At 40.5% G+C, this 22,299-nt stretch overlaps 1 protein-coding gene and 2 pseudogenes across 2 annotated transcripts; all 3 read left to right on the plus strand.

Annotated features, from left to right (window-relative positions):
• Nucleotides 1-13,011: 13,011 nt before the first annotated feature.
• Nucleotides 13,012-15,626, plus strand: LOC143584370 (heat shock 70 kDa protein 4-like). Its single transcript, XM_077066442.1, has 2 exons — nucleotides 13,012-14,051; nucleotides 15,437-15,626. The coding sequence occupies exons 1-2, from the start codon at nucleotides 13,012-13,014 to the stop codon at nucleotides 15,624-15,626; spliced, it is 1,230 nt and encodes a 409-aa protein (XP_076922557.1).
• Nucleotides 15,627-16,117: 491 nt separating this feature from the next.
• On the plus strand, nucleotides 16,118-17,888 carry LOC143584371 (heat shock cognate 70 kDa protein-like; annotated as a pseudogene). The gene is made up of 2 exons (XR_013144349.1): nucleotides 16,118-16,334; nucleotides 16,553-17,888. The product of XR_013144349.1 is annotated as a heat shock cognate 70 kDa protein-like (transcript).
• A 2,467-nt stretch (nucleotides 17,889-20,355) lies between these two features.
• On the plus strand, nucleotides 20,356-22,299 carry LOC143584358 (uncharacterized; annotated as a pseudogene).

The following is a 22,299-nucleotide window of genomic DNA, read 5'->3' on the forward strand; positions in this document are numbered from 1 at the left end:
AGATGATATATGATGGTATAAGATAAGATGATGATACCGTTCCAAGGTGTTGGAGTATTTATAGCCGAAGGTAGGTTTCCAAGCAGGTACAGCCAGCTGTATAATATTCCTTTTCTACCAACTGTGGGCTACGCACGTGCCATGCTGGTGGTTGGTGGGTAGGCAGCGGCTGATAGTGACATGGCCGGCTGTGTACTATTCCTTTTCCACCAACTGCAGGCTATGTATGTTCCACGATGAGGGTTGGTGAGTAGGCAGCGGCTGATAGTGACATTTCGTACTAGAGCGTGCTCCTCGTCGTACTATTGTCAGTGAGCTGTCGCTGCTTTGGTCAGATCTTGTCAATTTTGTCCATACCTTGGCAGGTATAGTACAAAAGATCCTCCAGAAGCGCACGGACTGGCTCATTTGGGCGGGAGTGTTCCCGCCTTGCTCATTCCTTCTTCAGGTGACATTACTGAATTATTGAGAGTTAGTGCCTTGTGCGTGTAGCCTTGCTATTAGTTCGGGTAGCCTTCCCTGATGGCTTGTATCCGCAGCTGCGGGAACAGGCGGGGTACTTCACCATTGGGAGGCTTTTCCTGCGGGAATAGCTGGCGTACTGCGCGTAAGGTCTTCATCTCTCTGAGCATGGTGGGTCCTGCGGAACCAGTTGGTCGTTGCGCAGACGTCCCTCTTCAAGGTGAGTCTTGCAGGTCCAACTGGGCTCTGCTGGGACCTACCTCTTCACCCAGGCTGAAAAAGGGTCAAACTCGATTCGAATTTAAAACCTACGAGCGCCGATAATAAACCGTCTGATTTGGTTAAACCTTCAACCGCAGACCAGCTACAACCTCGTGTCTATGACACCGAAAAACAAGCACGATATGCAAGAGGAGAATGTTATAGGAGCGGTGAAAAATTTTCACCATATCACAGGTGCAAAACGGGCACCTTCAAACTGTTAGAGATTGCTAATGAGGGAGACGAGTCGAATCGAGAAGGAATAAGCATTTCAGAACAGAAATACCCTCCCGAATTGGCTGAGATTAGCCTCAATGCGCTATTTAGTCAGTCTCCTATACCGACCATGAAACTTCGTGGTGTGTTGGGCACGACTGAAGTTCGGGTTCTAATAGATAGCGGATCTACGCATAACTTCATATCATACACCTTGGTCAGAGAACTAAAAATCATCACTCAGTTGATCACTCCATTCGGTGTTCAAATTGGAAATGGTGATATCATCCGATGCGGCCAAGTTTGTAAGGATCTCTCACTACAACTTTCTGACCTCCAAGTATCCCAAGATTTTTACCCATTCACCTTAGGGGGAGCTTATGTCGTACTCGGTTTACAATGGTTAGCCACCTTAACACATTTCAGGCAAATTGGAAGCAAATGTTCATGATGTTCACAATCAATGGTAAGAACTATAAGCTGCATGGAATGCCAACAGATGCTTTGCAGACTGCTACTTTTCGTAATCTCACTATCGAGCCCTTTGAGAAACTTAACGCTGGAACAACCGCTCAGTTTAATCATACCCGACTTGAGGACAAATCATTTGTTCGGGCCAGAAGTATTGATACAAATCCGAATAAAGGGGAGCTGGTGAGCGGGAAAAAGAAGAAAACAAGGAGTGGGGGCTGATTTAGTGGAGGAGTTATTTTGGAATTGTTTAATTAGAATTAGTATTAATAGTAGGTTTTCTTTCTTTGTTCGGTATCGATGTTTTAATTATTAAAATTAGGGTTTGTTAACCTTGTAATATGGAGATCACCCATCTCGAATCGGGTCATTATCCATTTCAATTTCAGTAATCAAGTTCTTATTTTTGTTTTCTATCATGTACACTATTGGAATTTTGACAACTCAATCCGACTCAGTTCACCCGAAAAAAGAGCATCGTTGATGAGATTTTACCAACAAATGTAATTCCTCGAGTATTCTTACATTGCAAGTATGATATACCCTCTTTGTTGACTTGGTGTTACATTTACGATAGAGTTGGCGGCCTTGAAATTAGGCATGCCCAAAATAAGCATAGATTTTTGTCATATTATCAACGCCTGGACGCTAGCTTGAATGATGGTGGAAGTGGGCATCAACTGGCATATACATATCAATTTAGCTCTTCATGGAGTCCGTTGTTGACGAATTCTTTGAGTATAAAAAGCTAAAATCTACTTGATAAGTAAATATATTTCATATTACTTTCGTTATTCTTCAAATCATGGATTTGAGGATAAAAAATAAGTTGTCCTTTTAAAATCAAGATTCTTGCTTGGATTATTTTTATTTTTATTTTTATTTGTGATATATGCAAATGTAATGTAATACAAAATTATGTGTATGTTCTGTAAAATCTAGAAATACGATGTATTTCAATTAATAGTCATACACCAAAAGTAGTTGTGTACTAGTTCACTAGCATATGGCAAGACCCATAGACTTTAACTGTAAAATTAATCGTGCATCGTCTTTAACACCAAATGGTGTTTAATGATTTGTTATGAGCTAATGCCCTTTTGTGTAAGCTAAACCAACTCCCTAACACATGCTAATACCTATTCTGTACAATTAAATTATTCGAAAGCCTTTAACACCAAATAAGACTTTTAATGACATGGGAAGGCTTCTAAGGGTCCATTATTTTATAAATTATTATACACATGTGCATTGTAGGGGTGTGCATTGGTCAATTTTCGGCTGAAAACGACGTAAAAACCAAAAACTCTTTTTTTGAGATCTTAATAACCGTTTGAAATTTGACTTTAAATTTGCAAAGTTTTTAAATATGAACGTGAAGGAACAACTTAAAAAAACAAATTGTACCATATAATTTTGTTTTATATTTTTTCATTATGTGACTAGTTCCGACTAGAGGTGCACAAATCGGGTATTAGAAAAACTTGGGTTCGGGTATGGAACCGGTTCGGGTATGATCGTATATTGAAAAATCGGGTATTAGCAATACCCCGGTTCGGTTCTGGTATTGAACCGAGTCTTCAATACCCGGGTATTTGAATACCCTATTTCCGGGTATTGAAAAAACACGTTTTATCGGTTTTGAATACCCTATTTCCGGGTATTTAAAAAAACCATTTTTCTACAACTTTCTTCTGTCAACGGGCATGCTTCATTTTTTATCCTACCTCCATTTTTTTTTCATACAAACTTCAAAGTTCATTCAGACATATATAAACAACTAAACAATTATATAAAAAAACATATATTTTATGTGTTTTCAGTTGTTTGGTATATCAAAATGTATTGCTGTAAACAAGTATTTATATCATATATGTGCTTCAAAAAGATCCGTTGGAAACAACTATAGATCTGCGGGCAGCCACACAACGATATGTGCACAAACACTAATATCGGGTATGCAAAAACCAGGTTCGGGTAAGCAAAAAACCCGGGTTTCGGGTATAACTAGAACCGGTTTCGAGTATAACTTAAACCCCTGGTTTCGGGTATACCTAGAACCGGGTTTCGGGTATTATCGGGTTTAGATCGTGTACGGGTTCGGGTTCGGGTTTTAACATAGAAAGTCATACCCTATCTGTACCCTACGGGTAAGTTCGGGTTCAGGTATTAAAAACCCAGGTTCAAAAAGATCGGTTCTGAGTTTTTTTTTCAAATAGGGTTCCGGGTTCATGTTTTTTGTGCACCTCTAGTTCCCGACTTCCGGCCCGACAAAGAAAACAAATACTACCAATAGGATCCTGACCACCTACGATCTTTGGGTCCACCAGTGTTTTTTCGCTGTATCATAATTCATAAATTCATGAATGACGGATTAGAGTTGGGCCGGGATCTCCGTACTTCGTTACATGAGGCCCATAGCTAGAACAATCCACAATATGTTGACCCAAGTTCTGATCCAATACATGATTCACAAAATACAGAATCACAAAACAAGGGTTGTTCACGAGCCGAGCCGTACCGAGCAAAGGCTTACTCGTTGCTTGGCTTGTTTACAACTGAACCAAACCAAACAACTTAAATTCGAACCGAGCGAAACCAAAACGAGCCAAAATTGAATCGAGCATTTTTCGATCGAACATCGAGCGATTTCAAACATTATTTATTTCTTTTTTCACTTTTAAATTTTCAATAAGAAACAAATTTTAAAGGTTGTAACTAATATATTTTATAAATAAATTAGTAGTTTTTAGACAAACGTGTAATATATTGTAATTTTTTTATTAAAAATAAGTTTGAAGTGAGATATAATAATCATGTAAACAAACTTCTAGTATTCTAAAAACTTGAAACGAAAAAATAAAACTATAAAATTGACGGAATATGAAACATTTTAAGGGGTAAAAATAAAGCTTATACTTATGTGTTTTGTCTATATACTTATATATTTGTTCATATATAATTATATATAAAATAAATTAAAAATATTCGAGCCGAACCGAACCGAACCGAGCAGTCATTTGCTCGTTGCTTAGCTCGTTTCCAAACCGAACCGAGCAGAACGGCTCGTTTTCAATCAAGCGAAAAACGAGCAAGCATTTTCCGAGCAATTTCTAAATGAACGGCAAACGAGTTCGAGCGACGAGCGGTTTGAACAGCCCAAAATTGTTGGCCCAAGTTCTGATCCAATACGTGATTCACAAAATACAGAATCACAAAACATTGAATTTTCAAACTATGATTGGGCTTTAGGAACCGAGACACAATAATCAAGTAAGGGGCTGTTTGTTTCCCCATTCAGAGTGTTTGGGTTGTTTAAGAAATGCATGTGAATGATTTTTTGAACATCTGAATATGAATTGTCGCTGAATGAGATTCAGACCTTATTACCCTTACTGTTGCCTTCCTCATCCAACTTCACCATCACGAAAGAAGCAAAACTTCAACCTATTATCTACCACGTTCAAAGGTTAACTTATTCTAAACACTTAGAAAATTTCTAAAAAGATGAGGAAAACCTACACGCAGGTTAGATGTAGGTAAAGTTTAGCCATTCTACTAAGTGCAAGTGACGGTCCTACCCGCACAATCACAAAAGAGGAAGCAAAACTTCAACCTATTATCTACCACGTTCAAAGGTTAACTTATTCTAAGCACTTGGAAAATTGCTAATTTAAACTAAAGTATGCAAGTCATATAACGTTTATAAAGCAAGGAATCCAGTGAAAATAGCGGTCTTACCCGCACAAAGATTTATATTTCATAATATTCATTACAAGAATGGCCGGGTAACTACCCGCCTACAAGAAAATAAATCTATACAAGCTAAATCTATCCTAGCAGTGGGAAGGGATCTTCAGGATCAAGCTTCAGGGCCACTTCCACTTGGACCAGCACCATCAGTAGAGCGTGGCAGTTCAACGAAAGCTTTAAGGATAGCTAGCCCATCATCAGCAGCAGCAACTTCGTTTACCTTCTCCACCACCGGATGCGGGAAGGCGGCATACTGATTCACTGCTTGGTCATAAACAGCTTCAGTATCAACATTATACAAAGGGAAGTTGGAAGGCGGGATGCCTTTCTCAACGAACCCTAGACCAAGCAGGAAGCCGACCTTTTCCCCATCCTCGTGAGAAGCGTTGAGGACTGCGCTCATAGCATCATCATAAGACGTCTCCGTGAAGACTCGATGCACAACCTACAAAAAAGAAAATATACAAGTATCAGAACATTTTCTATTTACAAAGAAAAGCGTAAAGACATGAAAAGCATACCTGAGACAACGCTTCTCGAAGAAGCCATTCCTTGGAAACCAGAGCCTCCTGGAGGGCAGCTTGAGCTTCGTTACGGGCGCGTTCGGCTTCACTCTTGTTGAGGTTGGCAAGCAACACTTCTTTAGCCGCAGCCTCTTCGACGCCCTTTAGCTTCCGCTCAGTGTGGTCAAGCACACCCCCCTCTGGTCCAAGATTTCTTGGAGCTTTTTGGCGTCTTCCATCCCCAAGGCATCATGAGCCTGCTGGAGAGCCTCTAATTTGGCTTTAAGCTCTTCATTCTCCACGCGTAGAGGCTCAGCAACAGCTTCAGCCTTGGTGGCCCTTTCAGTTGCGTTCCTAGCATTTTCCGTAGCCAGCCGAAGCTGTTCATTAACAGCTTGGGCAGCCTTGGAACGGGCCTCGAGACGGGCCTGAACCTCAACTTCAAGGGCCTTGAACGCCTTCTCCTTCTCCGCAGCAGCCGCGGAGAGCCTCCTATTCTCCTCCCGGACAGCCCGCGCCTGAGCTACTTCTTGAATGCGAGCTGCTTTTAACTTGTCGTTTTCACGACAAAGCAGCTCGACGCGCGGCTGCATCCGGGCCAGGAGAACCCGAAGCTCATTGCTTAGCCTACCCTCCTGGTAGCTAGCCATGGCTTCCCCCAACGCACCACTGGGAGCTGCGTGACGAGCCCACTCCACGCACTCCACAGGTGTGCGAAGGGTTGTTCCTCGGCGAATGTTCCATCGTGGAACATACACTTCATTGGAATCCGACACTGCAAAAAACAAAAAGCAGTTAGGAAAAGATGATAAAAAAATATATAAAATAGGCCAAAAGAACCCTACGCACCTGTAGGGTCAATAACAGGCCGATAGCCGCCAAACCCATCACCTGAACCCAAGGGAAATCCATCCAAGAGGTCAGGCAGATGGGAAGGAGGCAGAGGTTGGCGATAAGCCCCATGCATACCTAAAGGATCGGCCGTCGTTGCCGATGACGGAGGAGGCATGGTAAAGGCCGCCGCGGCCGCCGCTGCGGAATCCGCAGCAAAAGTAACCGCCGGCTCGGTGAAAGATGCGGTAAAAATGGCACTCACAGCCGGCGGTGACGTCATCACAGCTGGAACAGTCGGCTCAAAGAAGTGAGCAACTGAACCAGCGGAAGCAGGCGCAGGCGCAGCCGCCTGGGTCGTCGCCTCAGGTAGGCTGACCAAGCCTACCGTCATGGGCGGAGGGGTACTCCTCTGCGCTCCACCCTGGAATGCGTCAACATCCACGCCTGCACAAAGAAGATAAAGTGTTAATGACGAAAAGCTATGAAGTTAAAGATAAATAAAGTTTGTACTTACGGGTTTTCTTGAGCCTAAATGTACGGACAGGCGGGGATGAACCCGATGGAGCCGGCCTCTTCACGCCGCTCACCATTGTCATCCTGGGCTCTCCGGAGGTGACAGTTGTCGCAGCCTCCGGAGCGGTGGTCTTATCACCACCGGGATTCCCCGCCACCTCTTCGCTCTCGGTCTCCGAATCAGACCGAGGCACCGGATCGGCAGTGGAGGCCACCTTCTCCTTCCCCTTCCCGCCGGCAGCCTTCTTCTTCCGCACCAACGGAGGACCATCTGCGGATTCCTCATCAGAACATAAGATTAGAGGAATTCCAGCAGAGGTTTCAACATTGAGGGGTCGAGGGTTGAATAGCGCCTTACCTGGCCGCCTGGCGCTAAGGATCTCGTGGCCTAACGGGTAGACCTCCACGAACCGATCCGCCGTTTGTTTTAGGATGGGCAACTCGTTCTCGTCTAGAGCGCGAGTACCCATCCGAGCGGGACCGTCAGCCTCCCGCGGGTACAAGAGCGACTGCAAGTCGTTCCCCTCTGAAATAAACAGGAAAGAAGTTAGAACAGATTCTAAATAAACAAAAAGAAACAAAGTATACCGTAAGGAACAGAGTTCGAACCGTATTCGAGGACGATCGGGATCTTTCGCGCATCCGCATCCTTCCACACCCGGCTCATCCCGAGCATCACCATCCCGGACTCCACAAACAGGTAAACCGGAGATTGGACTCGGGATATCTTCGAGAACCATTCCGCCTCCTGGTAGTTGGAGGCGTGAAGGCTGGGAAGTGCTTGCCCATTCTTGAATTTCATGGCAAGGGGGATGGCGCGAGCGGAGATGTAGAAGAACTCCCGCTTCCACGAGCGAAGACTGCGCTCGGTTGCGCAAATCTTCAAACCCTTAATCCGGGTTATCAGCGTATACCACCCCTAGATGCACCTCCAAGAGTAGAAGGTCATCAGGCGGTCGACATAGGGCTCAATGCCCAGAATCCGGCACACCCATTCGAAGTGGCGAATCTTCGCAATCGCCATCGGGTGCACCTCGGTCAAGTGCACACCGTGCCTCTCCAGGACACGGTACACAAACTTTGTCAATGGGAACCTAAGATTCCCATAAACAAAGAATGCAGCATAAACCCCGATCTTGCCTCTGGGGGCATCATACACCGTCTGATGGGGTTCAGGAAACTCAGGCTCGAGAGACTCGAGCATGAACTTCCTGACGACGTACTGATACAGATCGACAGGCAGAGCACACTGGCACTCGCCAGCAGTACTCTTGTCATCAGCGAGCACCCCAGCCTCCTGGGCTGTAGATTCGAGATCACGAGAAGACATCTTGCAGATGAAAGAAGAAAACGATTTCAAGGGAATGACTCGACTGAAAAGATGAGTATTCGCCGGAAATCGTTTTGAAGATGAAGAGAAGTGAAAGTGTGAATTACAAAGAACCCTCTCCCCCTTTATATACTAATCGCAATTAATGCGATGAATTTAATGCGGAAGAGAGAGAAATCGAAGGTGCAATGAAACTATGACACGTGGCAAAAAGCAAGCTGGCAACAGCTGTTGAAAGGACGCGTACCATTAATTTCGCGGCCACGCGCCCGAAAAATCGGGCCCACGCGCCTGAAAAAGCGTCTGGAATGACCAGGTACTGTCACGTCACCATAACTTCCTGCACGTTTTGACACAGTCAGAAGAAACCGTCGCACGGCGTTTCAGAGGTTTGGACTGTTCTTATCCTTTCACCAACTCTTCGAATTTCAAAATTCAAAAAGATTCAAAAGTAAGCGGGAAAATACCCCTTACCTTGGCAACCAAGTAACCATAAGACGGGTGCGGGTACAGTGTTAAGGCAAAACCCTTCACATACCTAACACCCGCAGGGAATTGACGCCAGGAATACCTTGGCAACCAAGTAACCATAAGACGGGTGTTGGTACAGTGTTAAGGCAAAACCCTTCACATACCTAGCACCCGCAGGGAATTGACGCCAGGAATACCTTGGCAACCAAGTAACCATAAGACGGGTGCGGGTATAGTATTAAGGCAAAACCCTTCACATACCTAGCACCCGCAGGGAATTGACGCCAGGAATACCTTGGAAGTAAAGTAACCGTAAGACGAGCGCGGGTACAGTGTCAAGGCAAAACCCTTCACATACCTAGCGCTCCGCTGGGAATTGAAACCAAGAAGGATCTTCTGGGCAATGCTTGCGGAAACGGAAATAACATCCCCGCATAGCGGGAACGTCGAGAACTACATTGTTTGAAGCTCCAGGATGGAATTGGTGGTTTTAACATAATTGATCACTATGTTCAAAACTACCAAAACCCCATGGAGAATCCACACAAGTGGGACTCAACGCTCCTGACTTGCGAGAAGGTTACAGACCTACCCGCATCATACCCAAAGATTAAGCAGGAAAGTCAGGAATTTCTGCAAGTGACAAGGACTTCCGCGGGAAGAATCCCCATGGAAAACCTTAAAACTAAACCCTTTTCAAAACCCTTTGCTTAACTCCAAAAGTTCACCTCACTTTATTAAACATTCATGAGAAGAACATTGGACTGGGGGGACTTGAAGAGGTAGGTCCCAGCAGAGCCCAGTTGGACCCGCAAGACTCACCTTGAAGAGGGACGTCTGCGCAGAAACCAACTGGATCCGCAGGACCCACCATGCTCAGAGACGTGACGTCCTTACGCGCAGTACGCAAGCTGTTCCCGCAGGAAATGCCTCCCAATGGTGAAGTACTCTGCCTGTTCCCGCAGCTGCGGATACAAGCCATCAGGGAAGGCCACCCGCGCAGCAAGGCTACACGCACAAGGCACTTAGCTCTCACTCAGTGTCACCTGAAGGAATGAGCAAAGCCGGGAACAATCCCGCACAAAGGCGGGAGGTGGAATACTCCCGCCCAAAAGCCAGTCCGTACGATACGGGAAGATCTTTTGTACTGTACCTGACGAGGTATGGGCAAAAGATCTGACTAAAGATACGACAGCTTATTAACAACAGTATGGCGAGCAGCATGCTCCTGTACTGTATGTCACTATTAGCCGCTGCCTACTCACCAACTCCTGTCATACCACGTGCATAGCCGGCAGTTGGTGGAAAAGGAATAGTACACAGCAGGCCTGGTCACTGTCAGCCGCTGCCTACCCACCAACTACCAGCAGGGCACGTGCGTAGGCCACAGTTGGTAGAACAGGAATACTATTGCAGCCGGCCACACCTCCTTGGAAACCTACATTCGGCTATAAATACCCCAAATGGTATGATCATCTCATCTTATCATATTATCATCATATTATACCTGATATCTGCTCTAGCAATCTCTTAATATACATTTATATTTAAAGAGCAATCTAGTCTGATTCTCACGCCGGAGGGTGGTCACAAGGAGGAACCCCCCCCCCCTTCTCAGTGACAAGCTCACGTGTCTGTTTTGCAGGTTATCAGAAGAACCATCTTTGCCGGGTCTAACCCCTCGTGGGAAACATCTATCTAACCCCCAGGTTACCCGTAATCTGCCCGGGGTCCGCTTAGTGTTTCTTCACCACCCACTGATGCTCACTAACGCTGCTTCACCGCCAATGTTAGAGGTCGTCGTTGAACTATCACCAATTGAAGACCCAACAATTAAGGTGATTTTATTATAATTTTGCTTATGCGATTCAATTTCTCTGTCTTCCGGTTGATTTTATGGTTCAAAATCGATTTTAGGGTGCATAGATTGGTTTCAATTGGGTTATCAATTTCATTTACGTTTTCTATAGAAACATGAAAAAGTTCTAGCCGAATCTTCAGTTATAACAGGTTTGATTACTGTTTATGAGTTTGGGAACCTTCAATTGCATTTAGTTAACAGGTGAAAAATCCGATGAACCTGGACTGATAATCGGTCCCATCTTCAGCACCCACATTAGAATACAAGTCCCCAGTTTAGGTATTTTATAGTGTTTTACTATATCCTCTCTGAAATTGGCTTTAATTTTTGACCTTTTACCCAATTGTTTGTACTTTGTACTAAAAGGTTTTGCTTAGAAGGGTTTGATGAATTGCTTGAAACAAATGTAGATAACTCGAATGTTATGACCTCAAGGCTAGCGATGACATATCTAGAAGTAGGTAATTCAATGTAGGGATGAGATCAGGACTGGTCCAGAAAATCGTGAATTCTTGGTACCGGTACCGAAATATTCGGTTCGGTACCGGTACCAGTACGGGAGGCTTTATACACATATAAAAAGGGAGGCTTTATACACATTATTATTGAGTATGGGTTAAATCAACAATAACGTGTTATTTTGATGGTGTTTTGGTGCTTTAAAATCGCAAAGAAAGAGTACAAAATGATAATGGGTCGAGTAACCAAAAGGCAGAAAAATTTAGCTTATATCCAGATTTTGACCAGTTTAAGAAAATTCATGGTAAATTAACCGTATCTCTGTTTGTGGCATATTATATATTGGCGGAAAGCTCTACGAGGCTACTTTTTTCAGAATTTTAGTTTTAAGTAAAACACCCAAGGTAAGTGGGGAAAACAGTAAATTACTGCAGCTGCGCAGAACTGTTTGTACACAGAAAACGTTATAGTATCTACAAATTCATTAGCAATTTATCGGGAACATGTTGGGCATGATTTTTATGTGATTGTGAACCTAAAGGGTCTACTTTTGCTGTTTGTAAATTAAGGCAACTATATATGTATAATATGCATGTTAATTAGCTGATTAGCTCTCACTTAGCTTTTGCTAATGTTTTGTGATGATAACTTGTAGGTGATATAATCGATAATGATCAGAGTGGTCAAGTCATGTGGGATAATGAGATTATTAGTCATGGGCACGCGTGATCAAGTCTTGGGAGCGGGTCAACGAATTGGAAACATGTTAAGTTTGTGCGTATCGTTTAATGAAGTTTATTTTATTGAGTCGAGCTTTCTTATAGGACGTGTTTTGGAGTATATCTAAGGTCGGTTTGTAAGCGGTTATCGGTTTTTATGTGTTATTAGTCGTATACGTTTTTATGAATTTTAAGTGATTAAACATGTTTAGTTTTTTTTTCGTTGAGACGTGTCTTCTTACGATTAAGTCATGCTGAAATTTTAAAGTAAAAGAAATGTTAACCAATCAAGCCTTGTTTGATGTTTAGGGGTTTGACGTGGGTGTATTGTTAAGTTATTTGTGCCAGTGACTTTATGAACTATTTTTAAGATGTATTTTGGTTTGTTATAATAATAAAAGTTTGTTTTAATATGTATTTTGGTTCGCGGGATGGTTTCACGGGTCGAGCCCATTTATTAATGTAACTGTGTTTTGTTTGGAAATTTCTACAGTTCGGGTGAAGACCTCGGTTCGGGTTGCATGTATGAAGAGTTGAAGACATTGGTTCGGAATGAAGACGTTGGTTTAGTTGTTGTATATAACTTTCATTTTTAAACATATATATTTGTGGCACTGTGATTTTTTTTTGTATATTTGAAACATTTTTGTATATTGATTTCATTTTTAGGTATATATATTTGCATATATTAGGTTTTGTATATTGAGTTTATATGATAATAGAAACAAAAAAACTCTGATAGTTCATTTTGCACGAAATAGTTCGGAGGGGTATAATAGTCATTCTGCATAGCCATTCAGACGTCCAACCAAACAACCCTTACTGGTTCAGCACTTATTGGCTCAGAGCCTCTTAATCATTCATACCTCTTAATCATTCAGCGCTTGTCAAACAGCCCCTAAATTGGACTCGGCGGCAACAGAGTGTAAACCCCGTTGGATGGCATAAGAGGAAATAATTTGAATTATACCGTGAAAAAGGACAAAAATATATATCAACTGTATTGTATTACAAAGCTTCAACTTCAATTCTGATTTTGTTAGGTTATACTACTTGATGCTTATAGCTTGTTTTTTTTACTTGGGGTTCATTTCCAGATGCTAAAAGGTTGATTGGAAGGAGATTCAGTGATTCCAGAGTGCAGCAAGACATCAAGTTATGGCCTTTCAAGGATCTGATGACACCCCAAAGATTGTCGTCACTTACATGGTGGATCACTGTGTGCGTGAATTCAAGAGGAGATGGAAAAAGGACTTGACTGGGAACCAAAGAGCACTGGGAAGGTTGAGATTGGCTTGTGAGAAAGCAAAAAGGATTCTCTCGTATACCAGTGTTACACCTATCGATTTGGATTTCTTGCATGAGGGGATTGATTTTTCTATTAAATTTACTCGAGCTAAATTTGAAGAGCTAAACATGGGTTTGTTTAACAAGTGCATTGAGACTTTGGAAACATGTTTAAGTGATGCGAAGATGAAGAAATCATGTGTAGATCGAGTAATTCTTGTTGGAGGCTCAACTAGGATACCAAAGGTCCAGCTTATGCTGCAGGAGTATTTTGATAGCAGAGGTTTATGCAAAAGTGTAAACCCTGATGAGGCGGTTGCTTACGGTGCAGCCGTCATGGCTTCAAAAGTAAGCGGTGGCAGTGACAAGAGGGTTCAAGATGTTTTGCTACATGATGTCACTCCATTATCACTTGGAGAAGAAATAAGAGGAAAACGTTTTGATGTTATGATCCCAAGAAACACTCCAATACCTACAAGTAACCCCAAACGATACTATACAACTCGTGATAACCAAACCGTCATGAGTTTCAAGGTGTATCAAGGTGAGAGATCAAAATCTACAGATAACCATTTGTTGGGAAAGTTCCGCATTTCTGGAATACCACCTGCTCCCAAAGGAGTCTCTAAAGTTATGGAATGCTTTGAAATAGATGCCAATGGTATCTTAACAGTCACTGCCTCGATAATATCCACCGGTAAGATGGAGAAACTCGTAATTTCTAATGAAACTGGAATACTTTCCAAAGAAGAGATTGCGAAGATGGTAAAGGATGCTGAAAAATACAAACTTGAGGATCAAGAGTTCAAAAAGAAAGCCAAAGCCCACAATGCACTGGAGGATTGCATATACAAGATGAAAATAAAGATCGAAGAGCACAGTGTGAAGAATAGTGTGCACCATGAGATCGTGTAGTTAATGAAAAAAGTCATTGATGAAACGAATGAGTGGCTCGAGGACAACCATGCAGCACCTTTTGCTGAGCTTGACCTTAAGAAGGCACACCTCGAATTTGTTTGCAAGCCGGTGTTTCAGGTCTAAGGTTATGGTTGCTAAATATTAGAGTCTAAGCTTTTGTTTAACTTTTTGCTCCACTTAATCTGTCATCGATATCAGCGGCTGTTGAATGTTGGAATCTAAGTGGATACTAATATTGTAGGTTAAGTTTCATGACAGTCTGCAGGTGCATGCTTAGACCTCTACTTTTTCTATGACTCGTATGTATGATATTAAATAGTTTATAAGTTAAAAATCTTTCGTATTCTAATTGCTTTGTTGTCAAGTATGATTTGATAAGCCTTTACGTGACACATTAATTGACTGATTAACACTAATTGGTGATGTTTTATCATGTGAAAAGTGGATGTTGCAACAGAGATCTGTGCAACAAAAAAGACTTTTGTATTGGATTTCATGATTACTTAAAAGTTGTTCATATGTTTTTTGAATATCCAGAAATGTGGTAGCTTGTAAAGGATTATATGATACAAAGTTGTGATAGTGGTCACATACTCACACAGCTACACTATATAATTAGCTTAATATTTTTGGCATTTTCGCTAACATTGATTGCATTCATGCCGGTGTCTTTTTTTTTAAATGATTACAGTTACCCACTTGTAATGTTATTGATGTACTGTAGTTAGTCGTACGTGAAGAACTCGAATGTCGCAGACCTGGACGTTGTCCCTAATGCATATATTTACATATATATGAAATAATTGAAGTAATAAATAAATATATATTCATTCACTTGTGGGATATTTTTTTTTCTCTTGATCGTTTTTGATACGATCCTATTATATTAATAAGTATATTATTATTATTATTATTATTATTATTTAAGTTTATCTATTATTTAGTTTCCTTATTATAGTCAATTATGCTTCCTTATTGTTTTATCTTTCTTTAGTTTTATGTATTTGTTTTTCTATATAATGTAATCTTGTTTATGAAAAAGAATAAGAAAGAATTATTATTTGGGTATATTTTCTATTCTTCTCTTGTGTTCTTGAAAGATTAACGGTTTTCTCGAATAAACCGTAACAGTTTTAAATATCAGAAACATTATTTACATATGAAATAAATAATGTATATTCATACATATCTTATCTGACAATTCATATTTGAAAATCTGTTTGTTGGAGATATATTTTGCAATTTATCAGTATTTTATTATTATTTTCGGTTTAGTGTCGGTAGAAGTGGAAGAGGGTTGTTTTGGTGTCGGTTTGGGGTTTGGTTTGTGGTGCCAATAGGTTCTTTTTTTGGTTTTTGATGGGTGAATTTGGTGTAGGAAAGGTTTTGGGGCAAACGGTTTCGATGGCGGTGTAAGAGGTGGTAGTGGCGGTTCATGGCGTAATAGTGGTGGGCGAGCAATTAGTGGTGGTGGAGGCCCTAAACCTAGTTGGGCGTTAAGAAGCACGAGTTGTTGTTGGTTCTTCTCGAGAATGATACACAAGTCGTCAATCAATGACATGATGTGAGAGGGCATGGTGGAAGGTGAGTAAGCCAATGAAAGCACCTTTGATAGAAAGCCGATTCGAGATGGCTAATCTCCCAAGATAGTGACCCTTTGAGCGGGTTAGACTCCAAAGAAATAGAGAGAACAAGACATGTAATTTACTTCAATATTCTTCTTCTTCTTCCATTTTCATTAATAGAACCATACTTAAATACACATAAACTTAACCATACTAGGATAACTAAAATAGAACGTGCAACTACATGACATAATCATGAACATGGGAACATGCCAACGTGGGTAAGTACTATGGTATGCATGCATGCAGAAAAGAAGGATAGTGCAACGTGGGTAGATACGGTGACCGTATCATAGTGTTATCTAGCTATTAGCTATATTCTAGTATATTTTGAAGTACTAGATAGATGTTGGCATACCGACTGTTGTTGCTCATATATAGATACATGCAATCACTTTAATTTAGAGTCTTATTTCTCCTCAACTCTGAATTTAATGGACGGAAAAGTGACCGACTCGCCGGCAATCGGCATTGATCTTGGAACAACTTACTCACGTGTTGCCGTTTGGAAGCATAACCGGGTCAAGATCATACCTAATGATCAAGGAAACAGAACCACACCCTCTTCTGTTGCTTTTGCTGATGCAGAGCGCCTAATCGGTGATAGCGCCAAGAATCAACAAACAATGAACCATGCTAACACCATATACGGTCAGACTATTGTTTTTTTAGTTTCTATTGAATGCTGCTTATTTTATTTTTAGCCATGAATTTTCTAGAATATTTGACCTTTGTTATTTATAATGGCTCCTGCTTAGATTATATATGCTTGGTGCTCTGTTAGCTACTAGATGAATATTTATGATTTGACTTATCAAATTGCAATGAAATATTTGATGATATAGTTTGTTTTAATCATGGATTTGCAGATGCTAAGAGGTTGATTGGAAGGAGATTCAGTGATTCCAAAGTGCAAGAAGACATCAAGTTGTGGCCTTTTAAGGTCGTCAAAGGCTCTGCTGACACACCAAAGGTTGTGGTCACTCACAAAGGTCAAGAGAAGGAGTTTTTGGCTGAAGAAATCTCATCAATGATTCTGGGAAAGATGAAAGAAACTGCTGAGGCGTATCTTGGAAAAGTTGTTGAAAATGCTGTGATAACTGTCCCTGCTTACTTCAACGATTCACAACGTCAGGCTACCAAAGATGCTGGTACTATTGCTGGATTAAACGTCATCCGTATGATCAATGAGCCTACAGCAGCTGCTATTGCTTATGGTCTAGACAACAAGTCTGATATTGTTGGCAAGATGAACGTGCTTGTCTTTGATCTGGGCGGTGGGACTTTTGATGTTAGTCTGATGACTATTGAGGAAGGGGGTGTTTTTGAGGTGAAAGCTGTTGCTGGTGACACGCATTTGGGAGGCGGGGATTTTGATAACCGCATGGTGGAATACTGTGCTCAAGAATTTAAGAGGAGATGGAAGAAGGACTTAACTAGGAACCAAAGAGCATTAGGGAGGTTGAGATTTGCTTGTGAGAAAGCAAAAAGGATTCTCTCATGTGCTACTCAAACATCAATTGATTTGGATTTCTTGCATGAGGGATTGATTTTTCTATCAAATTTACCCGGGCTAAATTTGAAGAGCTGAACATGGATTTGTTTAATAAGTGCATCGAAACTTTGGAGACATGTTTTAGTGATGCAAAGATGAAGAAATCATGTATTGATCAAGTGGTTCTTGTTGGTGGCTCAACTAGGATACCAAAGGTCCAGCATATCCTGCAGGAATATTTTGATGGTAAAGAGTTATGCAAAAATGTGAACCCTGATGAGGCGGTTGCTTATGGTGCAGCCGTTATGGCTTCAAAGGTAAGTGGTGGCAGTGACAAGAGTGTTCAAGATGTTGTGCTACATGATGTCACTCCTTTATCACTTGCTCCCAAAGGAGTACCTAAAGTTATGGAATGCTTTGAAATTGATGCCAACGGTATCCTTACAGTCACTGTTTCCATAATATCCACCGGTAAGATGAAGAAACTTACAATCACCAATGCGATCGGAAGACTCTCCAAAGAAAAGATAGAGAAGATGGTACACGATGCCGAGAAGTACAAATACGAGGATCAAGAATTCAAGAAGAAAGCAGAAGCCCACAATGCATTAGAGGATTGCATATACAAGATGAAGAAGAAGATAGAAGAGCATAGTGTCAAGGAGAGTGTGCACCATGAGATCTTGCAGGTAATGAAAAAAAGCCATTGACAAAACGAGCAAGTGGCTCAAGGATAACCAAGCTGCACCTTTTGCTGAGCTTCACTCTAAGAAGGTACACCTAGAGTTTGTTTGCAAGTTTCTTTTTTAGGTCTTTGATTATTAGGATCTAAGCTTGTGTTTTGTCTTTTTTTTCCATCTAATCTGTCACTATATTCCATCCATGTCTTGCTTTGTTCAGTTAAGTTTATTTTCAATCTTTTTTTCTTTGGTTAAATTTAGCGTTCACTTACATATCAATATGGTTTTGTTAAATGTATCATGATAAAGATATACACCTACCTATGCATTGGTTTCTTAAATGAATTCTTAAGACAATTACGAAGTTAGTAAAACAATATTTATTCGGCTAGTAAAACCAACACTAATGTGTTGCAGCAATGAGTTGACGTGTATTCGGTGGATATTGATTACATTAGTAAAGGTAGCTTAATACTCAAAATATAAATTTGTTGAATTAAAATATAGAGTTAATGGCCATTTTCGTCCCTGTGGTTTGCTACTTTCGCCACTTCAGTCCAAAATTTGTATTTTTGTCAATTTAGTCCTCATAGATTTAAATATTAGCCAATTACATCCTATCCGTCTAACGGCATCCAGCTATGCCGTTAGTTTAAGGGTATTTTTGTCTTTCTCATTTTTATTTTGAGTTATTGGTCATTTTCGTCCCTGTGGTTTGATACTTTTGTCAATTCAGTCCAAAGTTTGAATTTTTTTCAATTTAAGTCAGTTTTTTTCTATAACCCTAGAGAGCATTATCCAAGCCCAAAACAAGTCTGCATTTACTCTATCTACAACAATAATCACACCCCCTCCTCTCGTATTTAGTTTCTAGACGGTTCCTAAACTCTCCCCCATGGTAGAATTCAATGGTAAAGTGGTCAAAGCAATTCCGTGAAACCGAATTGTACGCAAAAACTAAAAATCGTTTCTTTGATGAATGCATAATATTTAGGGTTTAGAGATTAACATATCATAACGAAAATCTGGGTCGTAATCAACTATTATACATTAATCTACAAAATAATTTTTAGTTTTTTCTGTATAATTCGGTTTCAGGGAATTACCTTGGCCACTTTACCATTGAATTCCACCATGGAGAAGATTTTAGGAAATGTCTAGAAACTAAATATAAGGGGGGGGGGGGTTATGATTACTGTTGTCAACAGAGTAAATGCATACCAGTATTTGAGGTTGCTCGATGGGTTTGGGCTTGAATTATGCTCTTCAGGGTTATAAACAAAAAACATAAAAAATAAAAAAAACTGAATTAAACTGAACATTAAATTGACAAATTTTCAAACTTTGGACTGAATTGGCAAAGATATCAAACCACAGGGACTAAAATGACCATTAACTCAAAATTAAAAGGAGAAAGACAAAAATACCCTTAAACTAACGGCATAGCTGGATGCCGTTAGACGGATGGAACGTAATTGGCTAATATTTAAAACTATGAGGACTAAATTGACAAAATTAAAAATTTTGGACTGAAGTGGCGAAAGTAGCAAACCATAGGGATGAAAATGGCCATTAACTCTAAAATATACAAAGATTAAGATACAAAAAAATATATATATTTAAAACGATAAGATTATTTTTCGGATATCCGTTTCACTATATATCTGTATCCGAAATTTTGGATACGGATTCGGATTGTGAAACCTACTATCCAAAATATTCGGATATCCAACTTTGAACTTCCCTAATCACTACCCAATTATCCAACCAAAATTTTGTTTAATCCCCTTTACCTACTTGTATCAGAAGCCTTCCTACATCCTTAAATTAATAATTGATTTATCCTCTTCCAATTTTACAATACTCTTCCATGTCCCACTAAAGATTTTTTAACCGGAATAGTGTCAATTGTGGATATTTGTATGAATCACCACGATACACCACGATAGTCTTAATCCAAAGAGATGATCTATTGTTTTTAAATTCCAACCATTATTTAGCTAGTTAAGTCACGTTTGTAGCTTTCAAACCAATTTTTTCATAACCGAATCAAACAATGAATCAGACGTGCTATAGGTTCACCTGTTCAACCGGTCAGACAATTTCTTTTTCTTAAAAATGACGGTTCAGATTAAAAAAGTGTTGATTTAAAAACATATTCTTTCTATAGTAAACCAGTTCATCGATTCAATTCTCCAGTCAAACCAGTGAACCGCTTCGAACCGGCCAGTTTTATAAGAACTTGACGGAATGACTGCCGACTCGGAGATCCAAACAAATAATTTTGGGTGACAGATAATATGTCATCATTTAATTTAATATTTATTAAAAGAAAACAATCCAGGTCGTCAAACATATATCCATGTAACATTTCAAAACCAAAATAATAATAATAATAATAATAATAATAATAATAAAAGAGAAAGCAATTGACAACTTTAGCATCACCCCCAAACCTCATTCTTCATCAACCTTTTCTCTCACTTGAAGAAACCCTAAAACAAATTTACAGAAGCAATGATCAACACCAATCTTCCATGAAAACAAACTAACAATGAAATGTTATTATTATTACTATTATCACACTCAATTCACTTCCCAATTTCTATTCAAATCCAATAACCCCAAACACCAAACCCTTATCGGCGCTAACCACACCTCCGCCCGTTTCTGCTCCCGTTAACCAAATCCAAATCCGACCCGAACCCACTTCACCATGGACCCACTAACCTCCAAACACCGCTTCTTCCGAAACGCCGTCGTTCGCTTCCTCGTATTCTGTCTCCTCATTGTCGGCATCCGGTTCGCTTACGTCATCACCATCCGCGGCGAATCTTGCGTTTCCGGCGATGAATTCTGCTTCTTCTCCGTTAATAATAATAATAATAATAATAATAATAATTACAAACTCGTCACCACCGCCGGTGCCGGAGCTTCGTCGGCGTTGACGCTACATCCGGCAGCGGAAACATCGCCGGAGTTTCACAAACGGGTGATGTTTTACATAACAGTGTTTCAGGATCTAATCGTTGATGGGCTTTTGTCGACGAGATCGAAGGCGTTGTGCGTTGATACGCCGGTGGGTGATGATGTTTATGCTTTGAAAGAGATCGGAGTTGATGACGCCGTTGGGATTTACAAGAAGGCGATGAAGCCGTTGGTTGTTAACGGGTTCGGGTTTCGTCAGCCGTTTGCGGATAACACGTTTGATTTTATATTCTCGGGTGCGGGAGGATTGGACCGATCGGAGAAAGCAGGGGAGTTCGCGGCGGAAGTCGGACGGACGCTTAAACCCGAAGGGTATTTCGTTGTGCATACGGCGTCTAAAGATACGTATAGCTTCAATTCTTTTATTGCTTTATTTAATTGTTGTAAATTCGTACACTCGAGACGTATAGATGGGTTTGATTCTGTTCCTGAGATTCATGAGATTGTGATGAAGAAACAAAGTTATATTAAAATTAAGAAGAAAACAGAACAAATTTTGAGTAGCAAATGCTCGGTTCCGGTATATAAACAAGATTTAGTTAAGAAAGCCGAGCCTTTGATTGTAAACGAGCCTTTAAAACCGTGGATTACGTTGAAGAAAAATATTCAAAATGTGAAGTATTTGTCTTCTATGGTGGATATTAACTTTAAGCAAAGGTATGTTTACATAGACTTTGGTGCTCGGAGCTACGGTTCGAGTATAGCTAGCTGGTTTAAGAAACAATATCCAAAACAAAACAAGACATTCCACATATACGCGGTAGAAGCAGATAGACATTTTCATGATCAGTATAAGTTAAAAAAAGGTGTTACTTTGTTACCGTATGCTGCGTGGGTCAAAAACGAGACTTTAGTGTTTGAAATCAACCAAACTCCCGGTGATGAAAATGTGGAGCAAGGTAGAGGAATGGGTCGGATTCAACCGGTGAAATCAGGTGGCGGGATTGTGGGATCTGTTGATGAGATTCAAGGGTTTGATTTTGCTGAGTGGTTGAAGAACACGGTTTCTGAGAAAGATTTTGTGGTGATGAAGATGGATATTGAAGGGACTGAATTCGATTTGATCCCGAGGTTGATTGAGACAGGAGCTATTTGTTTGATTGATGAGGTTTTTCTTGAATGTCATTATAATCGGTGGCAAAAATGTTGCCCGGGTGTTAGGAGTCCAAAGTACTAGAAAACTTACGGGCAATGTTTGGATTTGTTCAAATCGTTAAGGCAGCGCGGCGTTCTTGTTCATCAATGGTGGTAACGGGTAACTGGTAAACTTTATACTTTGTTTTTTCTTTTACACTGCAATTGTTGTATTTGTACATCAGTTTCTTTTGCATTCGTTTAGGTTTTACTTGAAAGAACAATCACTCAATTGTGTATCATTTTATAATAATGTTAATATTTGTCCTATACCATCTTTAAATTATGTTAGAACATCAAGATTCTTCACCTTTAATGC

The sequence above is a fragment of the Bidens hawaiensis genome, unplaced genomic scaffold (assembly GCF_021521415.1).
Source record: "Bidens hawaiensis isolate Kalapana, Puna unplaced genomic scaffold, B.hawaiensis_p1.1 tig00033109_1, whole genome shotgun sequence".
NCBI lineage: Eukaryota > Viridiplantae > Streptophyta > Magnoliopsida > Asterales > Asteraceae > Bidens > Bidens hawaiensis.

What these genes read in the sequence shown, in the direction of transcription:
- LOC143584370 (XM_077066442.1), top strand. Translation starts at nt 13,012, where the DNA reads ATGGCCTTTCAAGGATCTGATGACACCCCAAAGATTGTCGTCACTTAC. An exon ending in AGTGTGCACCATGAGATCGT is followed by an intron (nt 14,052 to 15,436) that starts GTAGTTAATGAA and finishes AATTTGGTGTAG; the next exon opens with GAAAGGTTTTGGGGCAAACG.